This window comes from Plectropomus leopardus, chromosome 8 (assembly GCF_008729295.1).
Source record: "Plectropomus leopardus isolate mb chromosome 8, YSFRI_Pleo_2.0, whole genome shotgun sequence".
In the NCBI taxonomy this organism is placed as follows: domain Eukaryota; kingdom Metazoa; phylum Chordata; class Actinopteri; order Perciformes; family Serranidae; genus Plectropomus; species Plectropomus leopardus.
Window position 1 is genome coordinate 5,222,081 of NC_056470.1, and position 23,062 is coordinate 5,245,142.

At 42.3% G+C, this 23,062-nt stretch overlaps 1 protein-coding gene across 1 annotated transcript in view; it reads left to right on the forward strand.

Annotated features, from left to right (window-relative positions):
* The first annotated feature begins 2,644 nt into the window (after positions 1 to 2,644).
* The window catches only part of agrn (agrin), a 353,511-nt gene continuing 333,093 nt past the window's right edge, over positions 2,645 to 23,062 (forward strand). The window contains 2 exon segments of the mRNA XM_042491203.1: positions 2,645 to 3,173; positions 4,795 to 5,056. Of these exon segments, the coding sequence (XP_042347137.1) occupies positions 2,973 to 3,173; positions 4,795 to 5,056 (463 nt within the window). The 5' untranslated portion in view covers positions 2,645 to 2,972.

Genomic DNA, 23,062 nt, shown 5'->3' on the forward strand with positions numbered 1-23,062 from the left:
TAAAGGGACATGAAAAGCACTGACAAAAATCATTTTTCATCCAAAGGACAGTTGTCTATTTGGGTGAACTCAGCTGTCAGAGCTGAGCCCTACTTGAACAAATTTCTGCAAATATCCTCTCTAGCAACTGTGCATAACCAAGCCTGTCATTTTCCCAGGAATAGAAGGGTAGTTAAAATTACAGCTTTTGAGGAGTGGAAATTTACGCACTGTCTGTTCTTAAATAAGAGCTCTAACAAAATAGCCATATGGTAACATTTACAGATTCAAACATGGGAAGTTTCACGATATAAGGGGAATCTTTAATGACATGTGACATAGCGTGAGTTTAGCATCTGTTCAGCTGTATAGTTTAGTTGTATATGGATTTTCAGCCTCTGTTCATGACTCTAAAGTTAAAATGAGATGAGACATATTTATCAAATACAAACATTTGGAGAGATTAAAACTAGCCATAGTAGTTGCTCTATCATTTTATGTATAGTTTTCAAGTGGGAGAACATTGGACAATGCAAAGTTAGGTCCTTGAAAAACTTAAGTTGACAATAAGGTTCTCATCAAATGCTAGGGGTCGACCAACATTGATTTTTCAGTTACGATACCGATTAACGATTTTACCATGTTAAAATGTTCAACTTGACAGCAGAAATTAACATGTTTACAGCGTGGTATAAAAAACAAGGGTGGGACACCCCTAGAATACAAATCTGTCTGCAAGTAGTCCCTACTGGGGACTACAGTCTGTGAGTTGGATCCTCCCCTTGCTCCTCCACAGCTTCAACCACTCCTCCAAATTTGGTAACTTCTGGCTCCAAAAATCTAAGATGGCAATGAACGAAATGCTGAACTCGAGGCTTCCAGACAGCATTGTACAAACAATGATTTATTTATACAGTCTGTGGTCAAGTGACATACTTCTTAGATTACTGAACAAAATTTAACCCACACTATAATTCTTTTTTTTTTTAAAAGCTAACCAAGTAGTTTTGATAGCAAAACCTTTGTTTCATGTCAGTACAGAAGGTTTTTTTGAAACACACTCTAGGATGTAACAAGTTAAATTTCACACGGAATCTGACAAGTCCAAAACTGACACTAGAGGTGTACTGAGGTGTCAGAGCCTAGTTAGAAGCACGGGGCCAAAAACCAAGCTGATGTATTTGAAGAGCTGGGAGTGAGAACTTGGTACAGCTGAGTGCTGGGTCATAATCCCCTCTGGGTTTTTCACTAGGAGCAACAGCTTTCACATTACACATACTCAATACATCAAATTAGTGTAAAATCTTGATTAGTGCAGCTTTGAGGTTATAGATGTAACTAACTGAGTAATGCCTTTTATTTCCTTTTTCATGTGACCATTCTAAATCAAAAATCAATCTGAAAGCCATGTGTAGATTGACAAGGTATTCCATTCAAACACTAAAGCTTGCACTTTGAGCTGCTTCTAATAATTAATTACACTAGTGCAGTGCAGGCAACTTTACAAGAGTCCATTCAGGATTTACACTTATTCTGAAATGCTGAGCTTTAGAAGAATGCAGAGGGCATACCTACTTTCTTATAAAAGTAAATTTAGCTCATGTTGGTGGTAGAATTGCACCTAAAGCCTTTCATATATTGAGCTCTGCCTCCTCTTTGCCTGGCAGGTGTGAGGGCAGTCTGTGGTTTCTAATATCACTTTGGATTCGAGGTCGACAGATTATCAGCCTGGACTATTATTGGGGCAGATATTTGGCAATTTTCTAATTATCTGTATCAGCATTTTATTTTAATGATCATGGATAGAATTGATTAATTAAAAAGTGCAAAGAAAGTGTCATAATGGGAGGAACTTTACTTTTAGTAATTTTTATTTAAATCCATATGAATTTATTAAAAAAGGGGACTTTCTGTATATGATGTTGAAAATTTCAGTTTTGATTAAACATTTGTTAAATGAATTTTAATAAAGCTTTGTGTTAGAGTTTGTTGTATTCCACATTCTAAATATTGACAAGAGAGATTTTCATTTTTATTGTAAATTCATGTCAGTTCCAAATATCGGTTATTGCTCACATGAACTACTAATAATCTGTATCTGCCCTGAAAAAACAATATCGGTCGACCCTTACTTTGGACTACAACTGTGAAAACAGGGCAATGTGTAGTTATATGTGATCACTACCAAACCTATAAGTAACTGTTGAATGTGAAAGCAAACATACATGAATTGACTATGACTGTAGGCTTTTTGTGTTCCTTGCTATGACTTTCAAATAAATCTGTAAAAATGTTTTATGCTTTCTCTGTTATGATACAGATGATTTGTAGTCTAGAGCTAATGCACATGACTACATATCCCACACACTGATGACCCACCAAATGAATGTCAGATTTTCAGCAGTGCCATTCATTTTAGAGGCTGACATTTGGGATACCTGTTTACGCCTGCTTTGTGCATCTGCAGGGTCTGGGGGCAGGAGGTAGAGACACTGTCTGTCCGACTGGGGGCGGCGTTGGACAGTCACTTTCTGCAGGCGTCCCAGCGTGCTCCCCTCCACCACCACCACCACCACCGCCACCCACCTCACCCTCACTTGTGGGATCAGCAATTCAGATCGCATGCAAATTCAGGAGCGTCACCGTGCATGTGTGTGTGAGAGAGGGGAAAAAGAGGGGGAGAGAGAAGTGCAGTTGCATTCCTGGAGAGAGAGATCCCTGCCCCTTCCTCCTCCTTCCTCCTCCTTCCTCTCTTCCCTCTTGGTCTCCCAGCCGGCGGCGGCAGAGAGGGATTTTCAACCCGGGCTGCAGATGCGGGGAACAGGGCTGCAGAGTGGAGCACACACTGGTAGTCCGTAGAGGGAAGTTGTGGAAAGGAGCACCATTTTAAACGCATCCGAAAGACTTTGGAGTTTCTTTTCGGGCGCTCCGGGCGGTAACATTTCATTTTAAGAAAGTTAACTTTTTTTTTAGGATACGTCCGTGTGGTGGTCATGGGTTCCCAGCGGACACTCGGAGCCGGCCGGACAGTGCTGCTTCTGGCGGGGCTGCTCGTGGCTCTGTGGCACCGCTGCGCCGCAAGTTGCCCGGAGAGAGACTTGGAGGACAGGGAAGAAGAAGCTAACATAGTTTTGACCGGCACGGTGGATGAAATAATTAACGTAGACCCAGTGCATAACACCTATTCTTGCAAGGTAAGTGCTTTCATGTGGTTTCTGTAACGATCAAGTGAAGTGCATTGCTTCAAGAGACAGGCACCTGCTTCTTGCACGAAAATTACTAATAGGGTTTAAGTGGGCTATTTGAAGTCACATTGTCTCTTAATACCTGTACTCTGGTGTAGCTGATGGGAGTCATTACCACAGAGTTTCTAATCCAACTCTCTCAGAGGCATTAACCGCTCACCGGATAAAAACATTTTACAAACTCATTCATCCAGAAGCATTTGGCAGCAGTTACACGGACACTGACAGTGGATCCACTTTGCCTTCAGAAATAGATAGATGGTGCTTTTTTATTCCCACTTACCAATTACATAGCTACAAGGGAGGCCTAACCGACCTTGTAATCATCTCAAACATGCTGCAGTAGGAGACCGGCCCCTCACTGGCCCCTGGTTGAAGCTCTCACTTGATTCCTAGTTGTAAATGTTGAAAACATGTACCATCATTTGCCAGTGGCTGCAAAGCTGATATTTTGAATCATGATTTATTATGTGGTGGTGCCGACAAGTGCCATCCCTTACAAGATTTGTGACCGTGGCTGTTAAAGTGATGTCCTTTGGGCTAAAAAAAATCTATGCCATGTAATAAGACGACTGAAGCGCCACAGAAACTTTAAGAGCACCCACTACAATGATATGTCCCTTACATATGTGATATGTAAGGGACATGTACACAGTAACATGTTTTTTCCTCCCAGTAGAGAGCACTGACAAGTGCTGCAAGGTGTGCCCAAACCCATAAAGATGTATAGTCATGCCTTACTGTGTCATTAGTCACTCGGAACCTGTGTGATAGACCTGAGAGTGTAAATTTCCCCATTCTGTTAATGTTACAGGAACATTATGTCTCAGACTAATGGACCACATAATTGTGCATGATGAAAAAAAAAACATCCACTGTTCCACAAATAAGTAATTTTCAGTCAGGATGCTGGCTTCCTCCGTCCCCATTCTATTTCCATTTATTGTGAAACAGACTTTTGCATCATCATGGACTTGTGGTAGACCACTCTATAATCTGTCAAAATAAACAAGTCGTGTTTGGTCAGCTCTCTCGCTGCTCCTTTCCTCAGCACCCACATGCTTCCCGTCTCCCGGTGAATCAGTGGAGTAGATTAGAGGCACACGGCTCTCCCTCTGGAAACGGAAACCACCACCAAGCGCTGAAATGAGACGAGACAGCTAACATGTAGTGGAAAGGGCAAGCTTTCTCATGACTGTGCATAAAGCTGCACTTCTTGTGATGAACTATCTGTGGGTGCATGCAGTGTTTTAGATAAGTTCTCCAGTGGCTGTTTCTTGATCTTTTACATGAGATTTGCTCCAATAGAAATAATCACTTGAAAATCACCATTATCACATAAAATGTCAGATAATGTTTGGTTGCACAGATGTAAGCAACATTTTTTGTAAAGATTCAGAGAAACACCAGCCTTACATCACAAAACATGCTCAAGGAAGGAACCTTGATTCAGATGCGGCAGAGCTGGACAGAGGCCCCAAATCTCTAATACTTGTGCATACTTGTAAATGGAAATTATGTTTTTGGTTCTGACAAAATGCGTGTACTTTCTTTTTTGTTGTCGCCAAAGGTCAGGGTGTGGCGCTACTTGAAAGGGAAGTCCAGCATCAACCGTGAAATCCTCCTGGATGGTGGCAACAAGTTGATGATCGGCGGTTTTGGCAACCCAGGGATCTGCGACAACCAGGTAGCAACAGGCGACACACGCATATTCTTTCTCAACCCTGCCCCGGAGGCCATGGGGCCAGAACACAAGAATGAACTTATGCTCAACTCAAGTCTGATGAGGATTACCCTTCGCAACCTGGAGGACGTGGAGCACTGCGTAGAAGGTAAGAAGCCAATTTGTTGTGAATGGAATAAGGAGTTTGTCTTTTATGGTATGTGATATACAGCACATGTTGGGAGTCTAAAAGAGTAATTCTAAGAATGAAAACATGAATGGGATTTCACATCTCAGGGCTGTTAGATAAGTCCGTTTGTGGTGACCTATACTGACATTTTGTGTCACCTGTGAGAAGTTCAGTTTAGGAGCCCTGCTGTAGTTTCTCACAGTAATTGTAAATCACTTAAAGCAGCAAGGATTTCATACACCGGTGGCTGCTGAAATTACATAGCCCCAGGCACTCAGCGTCAAAGTTTCCCAGAACTCTCTGAAAACAAGGACACCTGAGTCATTTTAGGAGCTTTGTTGCCATGGTGAAGCTCCAGCCTTTCCCAGAGTGGCCTTGAGGTGGGTGTGTCCCATTAACACCTTAAGGACTGGGGTTGAGTGGTGAAGAGTTGATTCCCGACCTTTGCACCCTGTGGCTGTGCCATTTTATTAAGTCAGAGGTGAAACTGAAACTGAAACGTTGACATCACCATTTTAACTTTAGTGAAACATTAAATTACTCTTTTAATTTCTTGTAACTCTACAAAGACAAACAGCAGAAAAAGCTGATGAATGGACGTATCAATCTTTCCCACGCACAAAAATATTGTTTTCAAGGAGCTTTTGAATTTCTGGCTTAGTGATGTGTTTTAAATGTTGTTGTTCTGCTGATTTGCGCAATAGAACTTTAGTATGACAAGAGTCATTTAAATACTTTTTGTCCTCTGAGTCCTTATTTGGTCGAGAAGTAATTCGTCAGGTTGTTATGAGACGAACCATACTGCCATGACTAATAAATTTCAGCATCTACTGTGACTGTGAGACTGTAGCAGCCTCTGCCCCCATTGCCGGCGAGCAGTGATCTTGCTGCTGTTTAACTTTTACTGCTGCTTAACAATGTTGGCAGCAATTCAAAGTTTGAATCTAACACTTAGAGCGGCCAGGCAGCACCAGGGGGAAATGAATCAGAGCACGAATCACCTTACTGAAGGCTTTCTGGGGCAATCACTGTTTCAGAGTTGTAGCGTCTATATCCTGGGTACTTTCCTCTGAACATTTCTGGGTGGCAGGATGTTCCAATGGATGGAGCTTGTTTGCAGTGTTAAGTTGCATTTGGCACACACATAAAACTTCTTCTGTTTGTCTGTCCAGGCACGAAACACTGCACTGCTAACCTTTTTATTCACCCCCCCTTTCTTCTTTTTGGACTCCTGTTGTGGAAAGGGGAGTTTCTTGGCTCTGACAAACTGTCTAGAATGTGCCCTTTTTGTTTCGGGACTTTGTGCTTGAAGAGGGTTTACTTCACATAACCTGATTTTCTCATATCACCTTACAGTCGAAGAGATAGCGGTAAGGAAATACTTCAAGAAGTCATCAGGCAAAAGTTAGACAGAAGTCGTACTTTTGAGACATCTGAAGGAAGAATTTTCCTTGGGAAGCGCTTGAGCTTCTTTTGCTCTGACTGTCCACCAAGTAGTATCTTGGGACAGTTGTCAGGTTCAGCACCACCATGAAATCTTTATTTGTTTTTTTGGGGAGTGAAATTGGCCCCGATAATTAACTTACATACCTCCATCCGGTAGAGAATAAGCTCTGAGGTTTGTTTCAGCGCTGAGTTTTAATTAAGAGAGTCAAGTCAGAGCCCATCCGTTCTGTGCAACCACTACCCCCGGAGACTGTGGGATGTCAGTGCAGCGGGACAAGACTCTACCTGCCGCAGCACTCATTGTACCCTCCTCTGCTTACTCCTCATTCTTGACATTTTCGATAGCTAGGATAGACTCAGGAATGCCTGGCAGAGAGCGAGGTGGGGAGGCGAATTGTCTGAGGTGGAAGAAAAAAGGCTTTGTGTGTGCTCCTTGCCACCAAGAGTTATAAAAGGACACAGACACAAAGGAGAATAAGATGAGTGATGTAGAATGAAGCAAAAAAGAGGATTTTTTTTTCATGTGAAGACATGGATCGAAGGGGGTGTTATGTTTGCTATGGCATATTTGTTAGAGTTTGGATTAGTGCCGCATGAAGATAGATGCCTTCAGGTGTTATGTTTCACACTCTTTCTGCTCCTTTGCTCTTCGTACTGGGCGGTGGCACTTCGGGGCCACTCAGCCCATGGTTGCGATCACTTGGCTACAAGCTTTCATCTGCCACAGAGCGGCCCTCCCCGGAGGAGTGTTTACAAGATCTCAGTAAACACTTGCAGTGCCGACCAAGTCTCAGAATGCTGTACACGATATTTGCAAAAGACTGCTCCCTTTTTGTTTCCTGATGCCTTATCTGTACTCACTGATGCCCTTACAAACATTTCTGTGGTTGGAATAAGAAACTGAAATAATAAAATAAAGCGCAACTCCTCAAAGTGTACCACATCTGCATTGTTGGATTTGCACCTTGTCAAGGCTGATAAGCAGAGGCCCTTTGGCACAGAATCTCCTCCTTTGTTTGGCCCTCCAGCTACCATTCAGTGAAATGTTACCACAGTCAATTGTGCTGTGCAGAGAGTTGACAGATAATGTGTCAGAATCGTATGCAGACATTTGCTGTGTCTTTGGAAACAAAACTGAAGTCATGGTTTTGTAAAATTGGATGAAGGAGGCAATTCAAGGCTAAACCAAATGCCAGAAAAGCATGTGCTGTGTTTGTTATCATTTCCATTTTTCCCCAATGCTGTGTTGATGGCAACAAAGAGAGAAGGCGGAGGTGTTGGGGGTTTGGAAGAGAGGAAGCTCTCCTGATGGAGAAGTGTTGAGCGTACAGGGAGATCTTATCTGTCTTGGTCTGTTTATCAGCTGCTTTTGTTTCAGCCCTTGATGACTTGATGCCAGAGCATTTCCCTCGAGGCCCAGACGAAGAACAGCAACAAAGGACTGTTTCTTCCCTCTGTCATCTCTTCCTTGCCTTCCCTTTTTTCAATCTGTCTCTTTTTAGAAGAGGAGAGATGAGCCAGTCAGAAGTCAGTGCATAGTCATGCAACAGCTGCATCAAAGATCTTTTCTTTGTCCCTTTGAGCCGCATCTATTTGAATACCCAATACTGAGTACAGCTAGTGTGCTCCACTGGTTGGACAATCAAAAAGTCCTTGTGGGATTTTAATGAGCAGCATTTTACTGCTCAACATACCACTGACTCTTTATGATCTGTGTGTACAGCAGTCCAGAGGCACACTGGTAATGGGGTTAGCCAGGCTTACTGAGAACATGATGGGGGTCCTGATTTGCTGGCAGGTGGTCTTGCTTAATGATGGGCGAGCAGACAGTCCTGTGGAATGCTCCTCGGGGTGGGTGGGATGTGGGATGACTGTTTGAGCCCCCTCCCTCTACTCCTCCAGCGCTCCTTCAGTGAATGAACCTAGGCCTCACGGAAAACTTTGAGCTTTTTTCCCACTGTTTGTGCAAGGAGGAGGCCCAGAAACGGCAGGAATTCCTTACCTGCACAAGCTCCTACCTGGCTGCCTCCTCCCTTCTCACCTTCTTGATATGTGAGGAGATAATGATAGAACGATAAGGGCAAAGTGGAGTAGTGAACACAAATTTTTAGCCATGCTATCTACTTTTTCATAATGTAAATGTCTATCATCTCTTGGGTGGTTGACTCCCATGTTCCGAGAACAATTAAAGACTTACTGAAAAATGCAGGGGTCACTTCCCAGCTGTAGTTAATCAGTGACTCGAAGCTCCGGAGGACACCTGAGAGTATGTTGATATATCAGCCCAGGTTTACTCCCAGGAATTTTTTTAGCATAGGTGGATATCTTAGCTATCCTGATATCCTGAAGTTTCTCATGATACTAAATGATGGCCAAACAGTAGCCTCTCTGATTAAACACATGGCTATATATTAGAAATGCATAGATCGATGAGTTGATAACAAGAATCACATGATTTTTAGCTTGAATGATTGTGACTGATGACCTGCCAGTCAGTCTTAGATATACATGCATGCTCCAGATGGCTGTTCATGTAGCAAACAGTAACAGTAACCGAGTATAGTAACAGATGCTGCAACCTGTTCTCAAAAGCTGTGATTTATGCTATATATGCTGTAGATGGTTTGAAAGTGAATGTGTTAACAGACATATACCACCCACATCTGTATTAATCAGCTAATGCTAACTGTTTCATGTAAGTAAAATGATTGAAGCTGTTTTTAAACTAGCTTTTCTAAAAGTTATGAACTTTTTTTTTCCTTGAGATTTTGGTGGTTGCAGTTTTACTATGTCAAGCCAAGTTTCCAGTGGCTTTAAAAAAAAGTTCCAAATTTTAATTGTGTCTGCTGTCAATTATAGTTATGAGAAAGAAATATTATTGGAATTATCTAAAATTGAAATTGGTAGGTCAGACTTTTAAAGAATCAGAATCAGCTAAGGAATTGAGAATTAGTTCATTTTCAATATGTAACTTCTTTTGTTTGATGTTGTGCATCTGCTTGTTTTCCCTGACGGTTTATTTCATGAAAGTGTAATAGTTTCCATTGAGCTGAGTAGAGGTAGTCTTTATTTCAGGTGAGGTGGTCCACCTCCACTGTAAACCACTCTGGGAACTCTTGCAGCAAGTTTTTTGCCCTATAATTTACCCACTACCACCTGCTCATGTTTTAATCTTACTAAGACATCCTAGAGACAGATTATAACCACTGCACAGTGAAACATGACAACCTACCATGTATTTGACTTTCCCAGGTATAAAAACATCTGGCTTGTGGGTAATTCCGAAGGGAACATGGAGTTTATTTTATTGTGGCTCTGGAAAGTGTGTGGGAACACTACACAGACAGGTGACTGAACTAAAGCACTGGAGGTCTTTTTATCCAATCCATTACTACACAAGCAGCCTTTTGTCTTCAACAAAGAAAAGTCAAGAAGACTGATTTTAGGGATTGGATTTTTCTCAGGGTCCTTGAATGGATTAGGCTATAGTCTAAGAGTGAGAGTTCATTTGCTTGGTGTAGAGCTTTTCTACAAAGGTGTACCCTTGGTAAATCTGTGTAGCCTGCATGGCTTATGTCAAAGCGTTAATGCAGTGGAGCGAACAGAATTGGACAAATAGAAAGGCTTGATGGAAGGCTTTGATGAAATAAGCAACAAAGGCTTGAAGGGAGAAACAAGACCAATGGACCCGTTTGCCAGCTAGCCCAGAGTCTCCAGAGTTATTGCACATTTTAGATTTTAATTAAAAATGCGGGAGCAGAGAGCCTGCTTGGCATGGCGATAAAGGACTCCGAAATGAAAAAGCCATGAAAGATGGAAGAGAGCAAAGGAGGAATGGACCACTTAACCGCAGTCTGTTCACCTTGGCTCATATCCCAGGCCAAACCAGGAGTGTATCACTCTCATGCTGATAAGAATCATAGATGGTATTGATAGTGTGCAAAGATACCTACATGTAGTGACATGCCTGTCACTTCAGCGAGATGTTAACATGCCCACAGTGTACATACAGACATACTGTATAACATCCAGCCTGTCCAAATATACTGTCTATCTTGTGAAAAGGCACAGTCTGAATTTAATATTGTATACTTGCTCAATGCAATAAGACATGATTTCATTTATTCCCTTGATTTGTAAAATACCTGAATAATGCCCTTTGCCGTTCTCCTTAGCTTACCACCTGAGGGGCAAAACACATTGAATGGATCTTGATGTTCACAAAAGAATGCAGAACATAGCCATTAGCAGAGGCATTTCTGAAAAGGAATTGCACAAGGTCTCCAAAATGCATCATGATCAAGTCATCTAGTAAGTAACTTGATCGTAAAGCTGACAGTTTATGACAAGCAGTGTTGTTTGAAGCTCCCAAAATTGAAAAGACGGTGTAAATTTAGCTGGTGCCAAAGTTAAGCTCTTCTTTACTGTAGGAACAGGGAAGTGAAACTGACCTGTAAGGCTCTGGGCAGGGACTTGGATGTACAGTGACCCGGAAAACCTCCCTCTTCTATCCCAGACATAAAGAGCTCAGAGCAGCAGTCTGCATGAGATCTGGGCTCCCTCCGGGGAACTGGATCCGTGACAAAATTCTTGCTCCAAGACTGCGTCTCTGAAGCAGGGCAGCTGCAGTGGCAAGTGTGGCTACTTACTGTCAACACGCCAAAAACATCAGGTTTAGAGAAAAGGGTTTTGGTGGAACACTAGGGGGATAGCAGAAGGCCTAATGTGATTTGTATTTAGGTCAGCTCAGCTGTCACTCCAGAGTGGCTCAGATCAAGAGGAAACAAGGGGAGAAAATGAAAAAATGTTTTTATGCTGTGCCCTGTCAATTCTTTTTGTTGTAGGATACAATAGGGACTTCTTTGATGAACTTTTCCTCTGAAAATAGTTTGACAAACTATAATGCTCCCGTATTGTGTTTGGTAAACAATATTTAACTTCTGCTTTATACAAATAGGAAGGAGATAATTGAACATACCCAATGCATGTTAAACTTTAGTCAGCTGTCCCCAGATGGGTGTGTGTCAGCATTTGCTAACAGTATTGAAGATGCTGTGATTATTCTTGAACTCCAGGGTTTTCCACACATTCATTTATATGTGGCAGCCCACAGTGATTAAAACATCCACCATCACAAGTAGATATTCTATTTTTGGAGATGGACTCTTCATTAGGAGCACTGCTGAAATATACATATCATTTGCTTATGCATTTCACCACACTCTTGGATCACAGCGCACACTTTGGGCTTAGATGGAGCAGCAGAGCATCAGGCAAAGTAAAAGAAAAAATTAAATGTTCATTCTGCTGGTTCTCATAGTACGCATTTACTTGGAGCAGCTGCTCCTCTGATCCATTGATCTGTTCTGATCAGCTCAGAACGCATCAACAGATCAGTTATCTAACCTGCGAGGCACAAACTGCTGGGTAAAAAGAACTCAGGGAGAGCTTGCTTGTGCTGCAGTCACACACCCACAAAACCTCAGAATTTACCACACTCTAACTGTTGGGGAGACACTGAACTTCTTCAAATTTGATCAATATTTATATTTGGCCAAATCAATATTTGTCCGAGAGTCTCAGGCAACAGAAATTGCCAGGTTGAGATAAAAGACTAAGAAAATGTTTTATGGAAATTACTCCACTGTTTGGTAACAACAGGAAGGAGTTGGTTCAGAGGTTAATCACATTCTGTCACCTTCTGGATATGAGCTGGAGATGCACTGACCCAGTGCTGGCAAATTAGACCTATCATGCTCCCTGTTGTCTCGTGGCATGCACCTGTTACATGCCACAGTTTGTAAGCATGGCAATGAGGCTAATTATATAAAGCTGTTATCCTTCTTTTCAGGCTTCTTTAGTTATATTTAACTGGTTCAAATGTTTACAATACATTTAATAAGGAGCCTGACAAGTTATGATGTACCACTCGTGTGATTGTTGAACGTGTCTTGATTTTTTAATATGCTGTTAAAACAACTTCCGCTCCTCTAGTCAGGCTTTCAGCAAGACTTTGTAACCTGACTGCAGGAATTTGCTCTCATTCAGTCACAAGAGCATTAAAAAGGTCAGGCACTGTGATGTTTGGGGATAAGGTCTGGCTCACAGATGGTGTTCCAGTTCATCCCAGTGGTGATAGATGGGGTTGACTTCACAGCTCTGTGCAGGATTTGGTTTTAGGTTAAGGTCAATTTTAGGTAGGTTGATGGTATTTAATTATTGCAGCTATGAAACTTATTTGTGAAAAAGTCATGTACATACAGACGTGGACAAATTTGTTGGTACCCTTCCATAAAAATAGAAGAACCAACAGTTTTCTCTGAAATAACTTGACACTGACAAAAGTAATTGGCATCCATTACTGTTAATTCCATATTTAATGAAAATAGACATTTATATACATACTTTACTCTATAACATACCGAAGACACACAGGTATACATGAGACAATTGCTTTCAACTCGATCAGTTTTCAGGAGGAATGAAACATTGTTTCAATAAGCTGTAAGGGTACCAACAAATTTGTCCACGTCTGTACATGTCTTAGTTAGTTTAAGTCTAATCCCATGCATCGCCTGATTTAACATACATTACAGTGCTGCACATACAGGAAGCAGGGGAGACTTGACACTTGGGGGTCCCACGCACATAAACATATCATGGGATGTACAAGCTTTTCTTGTGTTATTTTACCCCTCGGACAACAGCCCAGGCTCTGTTACTTCCTTTCCTCTCCCCCATCTGTCTCTCTGTCAGTGTGTTGTCATGGTTAACTCAGGATGAGCTCTTCTCTCTCCCTTGTGACTTGTCGTCTACGTTTCCTTCTGTGTTTGCCATTATCTATCTATATTTCTTCATACTTGCGGGTGTTACCTTCAATCATGTTCTCACGTTCTGATGATGACCTGCACATGTGTTTGTCTGTCATCATGTGTGGACATACTTCATGCTTACACTTTTTGGTTTACCATCTTGGATGTTTCTTTGAGGCACGTTTGTGGCAGGAAGGGCTGATATATGAAAGCTGACCTATCACACTTTGGGGTTTATGTCTCTGTTCTTACTGTTAGCACGTGAAATTCTTGCAAAGTCTTTTGTTGCCCCACCCGTCTCCCCGCTCTCCATGGCCGCCCTCTTCTCTTTTCTCACAGTCGTCGTCTTCCTCCTTCCAGTGTTCCCATCTCACAGCGGTTCCACCTGTAATTAGCAGGGAATCTCATGGCCTGTAAAGCTGTCATAGGCCTAACAACCAGGTGCAGTTTGTGCAGACCTGACACCAGCTTCTGACCTAATTCCATATCCCTCTTTCTGCATCTCTCTCTGCTTCCTTGAGAACTAACAAGAATGATTTTCCTAAATGTAAATGAAAGAAGTGTGCGGGTTTATTAGAACTTGTGCCTATTATATCTTAAAAGGGAACTCTTGGGGAGTACTACTGCATATGTGAAGAAAGCTGAATATGGTGTTTTGTGCCTCCAGAGGGAGCAGAGAGAAGTCTCATGAATTGCCTCAAGTGATGTCACTTGACTCGGTGGGGATTAGGGCTGAACGAAAATATTGGGGGTGTGAAGTTAGAGAGAAGTGAGCTCATCAGAGCTCTGTAACTCACTCCTAATCTCTGCTTAGGCCAGCAGCTAAATCTCTGAATATGGATGTCAGTGGTTAACTGTTAATGGGTTAACCACAGAGAATATTTATGACTGCTGCTTAAAAATTCGATTCAAGTTGTAATATCCTTTAAGATGTTCAGAAGATGCACTCATGCACACTGGCTATAAATACATGAGCAAATAGGTGTTGTATTTATTGATCAAGGACATAAGGACATTGTGACAGGACACTTGGCTGTTGGTACAAGCATTTATGAGCTGCTTTGGGGATTCAACCAAGAAAGGCAAAGTAATGCCATCTAAGATGTTAGACTTTCCTTTGTTTTCTTGAGTTATGGAATTTATGTCTTCTGACAGACTCTTAAGATGACAACTCTCCTGAGAAATGAAGCCTCTTAGGAATTTTCCCCTCTCCCTCCCTGCTTGCCCTCCAGGCTGACAGATTTGTCTGGCTGGAGGGAGGCACTCGACCTGCCCCTGTTGTTTTAGCCAACAATGGCAAGGACGTGATGGCTTTCAGAGACAAACAGAGATATCTGGCAGAGGATGTCTCACTAGCTTGAGCATGTGTCTGTGTATACACACACACACACACACACACACACACACACACACACACACACAGAGACTTAACTATCTGTCCATCAGTATGAGACATAAACATAAAGCAGTATGTGTCACTGTATCTGACCTAGGCATTGCATTGTGATTGCTTTAAACAATGGACAGTCTCCAAAGAAATGACAGAAATCCCCACTACATATGTGCTTGTAGTAATCAGTACGCACAGAAATGGGGAGGTTTCACAAGGGGTTTGGGGTAGTAGCTCTACATTAACCTTGTGTTTGTAAAAGTGTTACTAAACAGGAGAAAGTCAACAGTAAATGACTATGCAGCTGTCGCAGGTATATATTGGCCCTGGCTTTGATTGGCTGCAATTAGCAATGAAGGAAACATGACACCTTGGTGGAAACATTTTTGCCCCTTTTCAATCGTTTGAAAGTAGTCTTCACTGACTTTGAAAGGAAGAATGAGTAAGTAAGCAATATAAAAAAGACGTAGCCAAAGGACATTTTCATGGGTCTCCACACTGCATTCTTTACCAACCTTTTTTTCTAGCAGTTTTAGGATTTTGTACGTGACACACCATTGAAGAAAAGCATACTTATCTACTGCACAGCTCTGCTCTATTGGCAATGGGAAAAGAGTCTAGAACTTATTTTTCCCGCGTTTAAAAATCCACGTACATGCTTATTTTGGTGGATAAAGGTTATAAGAAAGCTGCATATTCTAGTATCTACTATGTGTTTGATACACTTCAGCAGTACATGTCTGAACAGATATTATGTGAAATTAGTATAAGCTCATTGCGATCAATGTCAAAAATCTTTGAGTCTAATATTGTAAAATAATGTGACTGACCTTATCAGGAGCCAAAGAAACTTGAGATGGATCTTCTACTGGTTAGTCAAAGCTCAGAAGGAAATGAGTAATGCGAAACGTAATTGCACTGGCAAATGGCACCAGCAAGCAGTAGGTTGTGGGCCTGCAGACAAAGACATGGCAATTCAAGGGCATGTAATGGAAATGCTATAGGCTCTGAAACACGTGGAGCACATACAGACACACACATTTCATGTATTTTAGCACCACAAAGGTTTTCTGTGGGTTTGTTTTTCTGGTGCTGGTGTATATCCTGTAGGACCCATTTTTGTTTGCTGTTTGAGGGATGAAGTGTGACTACGAGGAGGGAAAATAGCTCTGCAACAGAGAAAGTGTGACCGATAATACAGCAGGGAGAAAGGAAGGAAAGAGGTGAAGTCCAAGATTAAAGAGTATGAGCGATGGAGAGTCGGAAAAAGTGGAGAGAGGAAAGGAAAGAAGGAAAATAAGCAGAATGATAAAAAAAAAGTGAATAGAAGAGAGAAGTTGAAAAGAGGAGAGAAAACAAACCTGGCTAAAAGAAAAGACCAGAATGTGGGACTAAGGTGAGGGCATATACCTTAATTGTTCTGAGGTGACATATCTTAAAATCTCTGCACATAAAACTGAAACTATTGGCCAGACGCCTTTAGGGACAAGTGGAAAAAGATATTCTTTTTTTTCCACATAATTTAGGTTAATTATCCCTTGCTCCATAAAGCCTGGACCATCAAATAGATTATCTTTGTTGTTTCTTTCTCTCTTTTACTGTGCTGGAGCTCCCTGCATAAAAAAAAGGGAAGCATACTTGTAGCGAATGCCATGAGGCAGCTTTCGGCATTTTCCAGCAGAAGCATGGCGCCTCAGAAAGGCTTGGCCTGAGGGAACAAGTTCTATCACAGACTGCAAGCTGTTGCCAGAGGTATGCCCAGATCAGCCTCTCCAAATTCCCCCTTATTGTCACTCTGAAACCCCTTGCACTGAGTTACCTAGACACTGTGGCCTTATTACCATACAGCACTGTCAGCCATTTTGAAATGCCCGCAATCCTTGTGACCACGAGAGCAACAGCATCAACTGCAGAAAAAAGTTTCTACATCTATCTTTCAGAGAGAGGATTTTTCCCCCCTACACTGGAAGTGGGTAGAGGCATGCCCTGGAAGAGCCCTCAAAGCAGACATGTTTTAGAGGACACTCAGAGAAATACACGAGCATTGAGATGGATGTCGGCATTGAATGTGAAGTTTGGGTTTGCCCTGTTCTAGTTTTTCAATAGGCTATGTGGCCTGCTTGGACAGGTTGTCAGAAAAAGAGGATCATAGATAAATCAGGCCCTCCTTTTTAGGCTGCGCTCCACAGGACAAACTTCTACCTGTTTGCAATTGCACTGCAGTGTTTCTTTATAAATGACAAAACAACATTAATCTTTCAGAGCCAGATATTTGTCTTGTCGAGCTCAAACAGCTCTGCTGAAAGTGAAGAGCAAAAAGCCAAAAAGAGAGGGTTGGAAGCATAGCTCAACCCTTTTAATCATGCTTTAGTTTAGATACTTTAAAACAAATCCAAAGGACAGCCAGTTGCTGCCTGAGGGATCCCAAATATCTTTCATTACCCTTTCATTGATGAGATTTTCTCCTGACCTCTATGAACTGAGTTCTGGTCACAGGATTTGCTGTTATCTACTGGTTTAGTTTTTTACTGGTTGAAAAATGCTGAAGCCCGTTTAATGCAAGTGGCTAAGAAAACAATGTTTGTGATAAAGTCATTTTATATATTGCATGTGAAACAAGCTGTGATGCACTGAGTAAATTTGTATGTTCACCCACGCCGAGTTCTGTGTCCGACTTTTCATATCCAAACCACCTCCAAACAACAGAAGTAGCCCCTCTGTTGCGTACGAGCTCCTCCTCGTTTTGAGCAGGCCGGTTGGTGTCAGTGTCGTGTGCTGAATCCCGACATTCAGTATTGATTTCCAGCTCCTCCATGTTTGTTTGTTTTGACGCCGTGCATTGTGTTAGACGCCTGACGAAAAAAATGATATAGCTTAATACAAAATAATAGATAATATGTTCCATCATATTGCTCAGCTCTAGCTCTAGCTAATGTTAGCTACATCAATGTGAACCAAAAGCTGCAGCCGTGAGCCTTTATCGCAGGCTAGCAGGAAGCTAAACTCTCAGACTCTTCTTTAGACGCAGTTTTTTAAGAAGTGCATCTTTGCTTTGCAGAGTACCCAGTTGTTGCCAATGTTGGAATAGCAACTTACTGTGCAGGATTTTTTTGCCTTTGAATCAGGCTTTCACCGAAAGAACACACACACGCATCCAAATTTATAGGACAGCCAATAGCAATGCACACTCTGTGCCCTGTGATTGGCCCAAGACTCCAGTCACAGGGCACAGAGTTTCTAAAGCCCGGAAACAGAGCCAAGGGGAGGTGCAGAAGTTTAGTTTTCTCTTAGTTCACTTAAATGACAATATTCCTAAAGTTTATTATGGGATTTTTGCGCAGTGACACCAAAATTAAATTGCCTACCTGAGTCATAAGACAGAATATACATTGGCTTTTATGACTCCTGCGGCTGACTACCTTGAGGTCATCAGTGCAGAGTTACTCATCAAGCACAGGGCAGGCTCCTGCATGTAGTTCAGTAAATGAGAAATGTGAAATGTCATGTGTGTTATTGGCTTCCTGCAAATATTTGCTTTTGGTTCGTCTCAGATGAATGGAGTCTAAAGGAGCTCCAAAGGTTGAGCAAACCCATCTTTTCTGGATTTGATGTATTTCTGGTATTTGGTTTTTCTGGGGTTCCAGTAAAGTCTGAGCGCAACTGTTAGCAATTATTGCATATCTATGAGAAATGTGCAGGTTTAGGGAACTTGGCCAACACAGATAAAACCAGTATCATTTCCCCTGATCCACACACACTTGATCTTGATCAGGCTTCACATACGAAATTCCCACTGGAATTCCCCCGGGTCCTTTTTCACCCGTTGACTTCCAGGGCCTCTTTCTGGCCCCGGCAGCTTTCAGGCTTGTGCAGGACTGTGCAGTCTCTAAAGGTCCCCCTTTGAGGTAAACAAGGGAAGAGTGAAAGGCAACAGGTCAACCTCAATTTAGGCTTCACCTGAGGCCAAAGGGAGTGTGAATGGGTTTGGGGCTGAGGGGTGAATTCAGGGTCAGACGTGTTCACACCCATCAAAGAAACCCTTGACACATTCCCAGTCCCAGATCAGGCAGAAATCCACATTCTTTTCCAGCAACTTCACAGTTATGGGATGAAATTTCTCCCAATTATTTCTAAAGCACAATGTTGGAAAACCTCTCTTTTTTTTTTTTTTTTTTTTTTTTACAATCCTTGTTGGATATGTCTTAGTTTCTTAAAACTCTCCTAAATTAAAATGAAAGCTGATCAGTTGGCTGGCCTGTGACGTCTCAGAGCTTCACAAGTTTGTCGCATTGAAATTAAGTTGTGTGTATATAAGTGTGTGTGCTCTTGCCTTAAAGTACATCCACACCCCCTTCCTCTTCTTTTCATTGCTTTATTGGTTCTAAAGTGGTTTATTTGTTGCTCCCACTCAAGCCAAATCTCTGTTTTGTCCCTGTGTGTGTTTCTGCATGCCTGTCTGTTTGTGAGTCACTTTTAAACACACTGTTGTCCTTCCATCGATGTCTTTCTCTCTGTCTCTCAGTATGGCTCTCTCTGTCTCTGTCCGGTCTGTGCAGATTGAACTTGCCGGTTACGATGCTAGCGGAATCTTGATCAGCTCCAATTTACATGGAGACAATGGTGGGAGTTGAGAGGCGATTCCTCTCCTCTTTTTCCCTTCATTTCCCCTCCCTGAACCCCTCGATTCCTCTTTCTTGTCCTCCCTTCTGTTTTGGTGTCTTTGCCAGCAGCCCCACCACTCCTCCTTTGTTGTGTTTTTTGGGAAGATGGTTGTCTTTTGTGACGGGAAATTAAGGATGGAGAGGGAGCCTCCTTGACAGTAGACTAAACTGAATGCTTTTGGACTTCATCTGTGGACACAGCCCTCCTGATAATGAACTCCACACACTTGACAGTGCGTGCGCATGCATGCTAACACACACACTTAGACACACACATTCTTATGTTAAAGCTTGATATGAGCTTTTGATGGCACAGCCAGCCTTCTGTCATGCCGTCTGCCTGTAATTTGTGCATATATGACATGACACAGTACCGTCAATTAACATAATCTTCATTTGGCATCAATTCCAGTGTCACAGTCAGACATCGCAATCCAAATACTGATCCTCTTTGACAGAATGCGCCCTCACAAATAACAGGCTGCTCTGTGCACAAGCATAAAGCATCTCAGATTTGACTAAGTGCTGAAAACTAAAACTGATGTAGCATAATAATTGCTGTTTAGACTAATTGTATGTAAGAAGACAGCTAGTTGGAGAGGCCTGTCAGGGTGCACTTACACTGTGAAAAAAATAATCTTGATTCCAAAGCGTAAAATATGACTTTATGGAAAAGGGGGACTCATGCGAAAATGGATGATGAACTTCAGTAACCCCTGTGGGACTTTGACATTTGGGGAGTTGTCTTGTTAGTATCCAGGTGCTTTGTTAAGGAGAGGGTGAGGTCAATCCAGTTTAGACATTGTTACTAATACCAGGTGATAACAATATAGGGATGTCAAAGATTTGACGGTTAACCCAGGGATATTTCTTACCAGTTAAACTTGTGGGTCAGTTGGTTGATTTGGTTTACCTTCACTTTCCTGAACCAACAGCTGCTAAAAGGTGGTCATCCTTGGGTCTCCCCCAAGCTAGCCCAGGTGAGACTGGAGGGTGGGCACAATTTTTTCACAGTAATGCGTTCCGCCACTGGCACGCTGTTACCTGCTGATTGCTGAATGAGCTGCGCTGCTAGCCAGCTAACATTACCCTCAACCAGATCCACTGCTCTGCAGAGCGGCTGAGGAACCTGTGGAGGGTGGGCAGTTGGTGTGTTTCCACATGATAACACAGCTGGTCTGGTCTTGTCTTTGCTGGTCTGTCAGCAAAGCCAACAAAAAATAAAATAAAAGGCATGACATTTACAGCACAAAACTTCACTTCATTTCACTAAATATATAGTGCTTTTAAATGCAGAGCTAAAGCTCACTGAAGCAATGGAGCGCCAAACTAAAGGAAGGGCCCCTTGTACTTTATGCCCTTTTTTTCTCTAAAAATGAGCAGTTAATGGGTGTTAGCCATGGAAAGCAAAATCCACCAAAACTGACATCCCTAATTACAAAGCATTCCACTGTGTTTTGCGCATTAAAGCTACGTAGCAACATGTCCACACATAATGGTGTGTGTGCATTTTAATGACATACAAATATGACAGAAGTGCCAAGTAACAAGTAACAAGCAATGAGTGAAGGATTATATTCTTCAAGTAATTTGCCGAACGCTGTGGGTATCTACAGGTGTGTAGCCCAGCTCATGGTGGCCTGTTGTAACTGATCCAAGTCTCAGGAGTAACTAAGCTAATCAGAGCTGTGGTCCAAATCAAACAAATTAAGGACAGACCAGTATATCACCATGCAGGCCACTGAAATAACAGATTTGGTTTGTTATTTGCTTTATTTGGCTTGAGAATGAGACTTTCAAGCTGGTGTGTTACTGCAGGCTGTAGAGTGACTTATTACATTTCAGAAAAAAACTATCAGCAGCTGCTCATAAAACTGTTAAAGTTGCTCATTTTCATCAATAATTCGATCAGCAATTCCAGTGGTCTGGTTTTGCTTTGGGTGAGTGAAGATCTTGCTGATTGCACCTAAATGAAGAAATGCCAAAAAGGTGAGATCACTCCAGTTTAGTGTGGCTGTTTGAGAATGTCTGTAAAAGAAAATCCACAACATTTTAGCAAAATAATTCGATTTGAAACAGGTGAAATTTTGATTAAGTGTTGAGTATTTTGCAGTCTCAGTGCCTCATCATGTCTGCTGAGGCTTCAGTCCCTGTGACACATGACACTGATGCGTGACTAATGTTATCCCTCTATTGAAAATCATAACAAATAGGAAAGGTGGCCACCAAGTCACAGGAGCTCCTGTCTGTGGGCCGAGAAGCGTTCTGCCACAAGGTTTACAGCTGGAGGATTACCTACAGTCAGTCACGGCCGCTGTGTTTTGGATTCGCTCACTTTAGCGGCACCATCACTCCTTTGAAGACGCCGAAATGAGATCCACCATGCAAATCACCTGGTTGGTTTGATATGAAGCGCCAACAATCTCGATAAAGGGTGACGCTTCATCACCCACCCTCTCTGGATAACTGAAAAATTGTAAAGTTTATTAAAAAGCCTCCTTTCCCAAGAGTACCCTTTTTCCATTTTAGCTTTGATAATGGAGATGTGCAGGGTGTGATGACGCCAAGATGTGTGTGCGCTCCTTATTCTTGTGTGCACAAACGTATTGTTGTGTGTGTTTGCAAATACATGTGAATGAAGGGGAGCGGCAGTCTTTTTCTCTCAGGCATGGAGGGCGAAGTATGAAACCTCCTGAGAGCGAGCAGACGGCTTTTTAATTTCGCTCCTCTCCGCCGCCGGTCGGCTGAATTAACAGGACTTGAAATGTGCCGAGAAAAAAAAAGTTTTTTCATCAACGGCAAACTTTGAGAGCAAACTGTTATCAGACTCGCTCATTTATTAAGCACTGGAAGGGAGATTGAGTTCAGCTCGTGGAAGGGAGGGTTTTTTTTTTCTATTGTGTCCGCCAGTTTGGTGTTTAGCGAGGATTGTGGAACACGCGCTCAGGATGGAGCAGATTGTAAATGATCACCCCGAGGCCACCGCCACAGCTTCTCTTTATAGATCAGTGTTGACAAAGGCTCGGAGGATGGCTTCTGGTGGGGTGTGGAGGCTTTTCGGGGGGGGGGGGGCAGCCTTTGTTGTTGACTTCTTGTCTTTTTGAACCTTCCCCTCCCAGCCACCTGTCTGCCATCATGGCCGATTATCAAAGCTGTGAAGTTGAGCTCAGCCTGCACATTAAACCTGCTCCGGACTTTGAATATGATATATGTTGTTCTCCTGTTTTTCACTTCTTGCGTGATAAGTGGTGACAATTTTGATATTGGAGGAAAGGTTGATTGACTGACTTTGGAGCAGAAACTTCAAGTTCGTGGAAGTGAGGAACTGCTGGGAGGAGAATGGATTACAGAGAGGAACCATGGCGGCTCTGAAGAATCAGGGTATTGTTGCGGCCTGCTCATCAAAGCGTAACGACTTCTGAATGAGCAGAGAGGAAGGGGGGTATTATAGGTATACTCCTATTGCACACATGCACACACACACACACACACACACACACACACAGTCTTTAAGTTTGAGCTGAGATGTTGTGTTGCCCTGAACTCAGCATTTACAATGTTTATAAGGGCTTTAAATTCATTCTGTAACTCAAGAACAAAGTGCATAACCCTCTTGGGATCATTACCCTGAAAGGCAATGAAAACATTTCTTTTTGGGGTCTTTGCAGTGCATTTC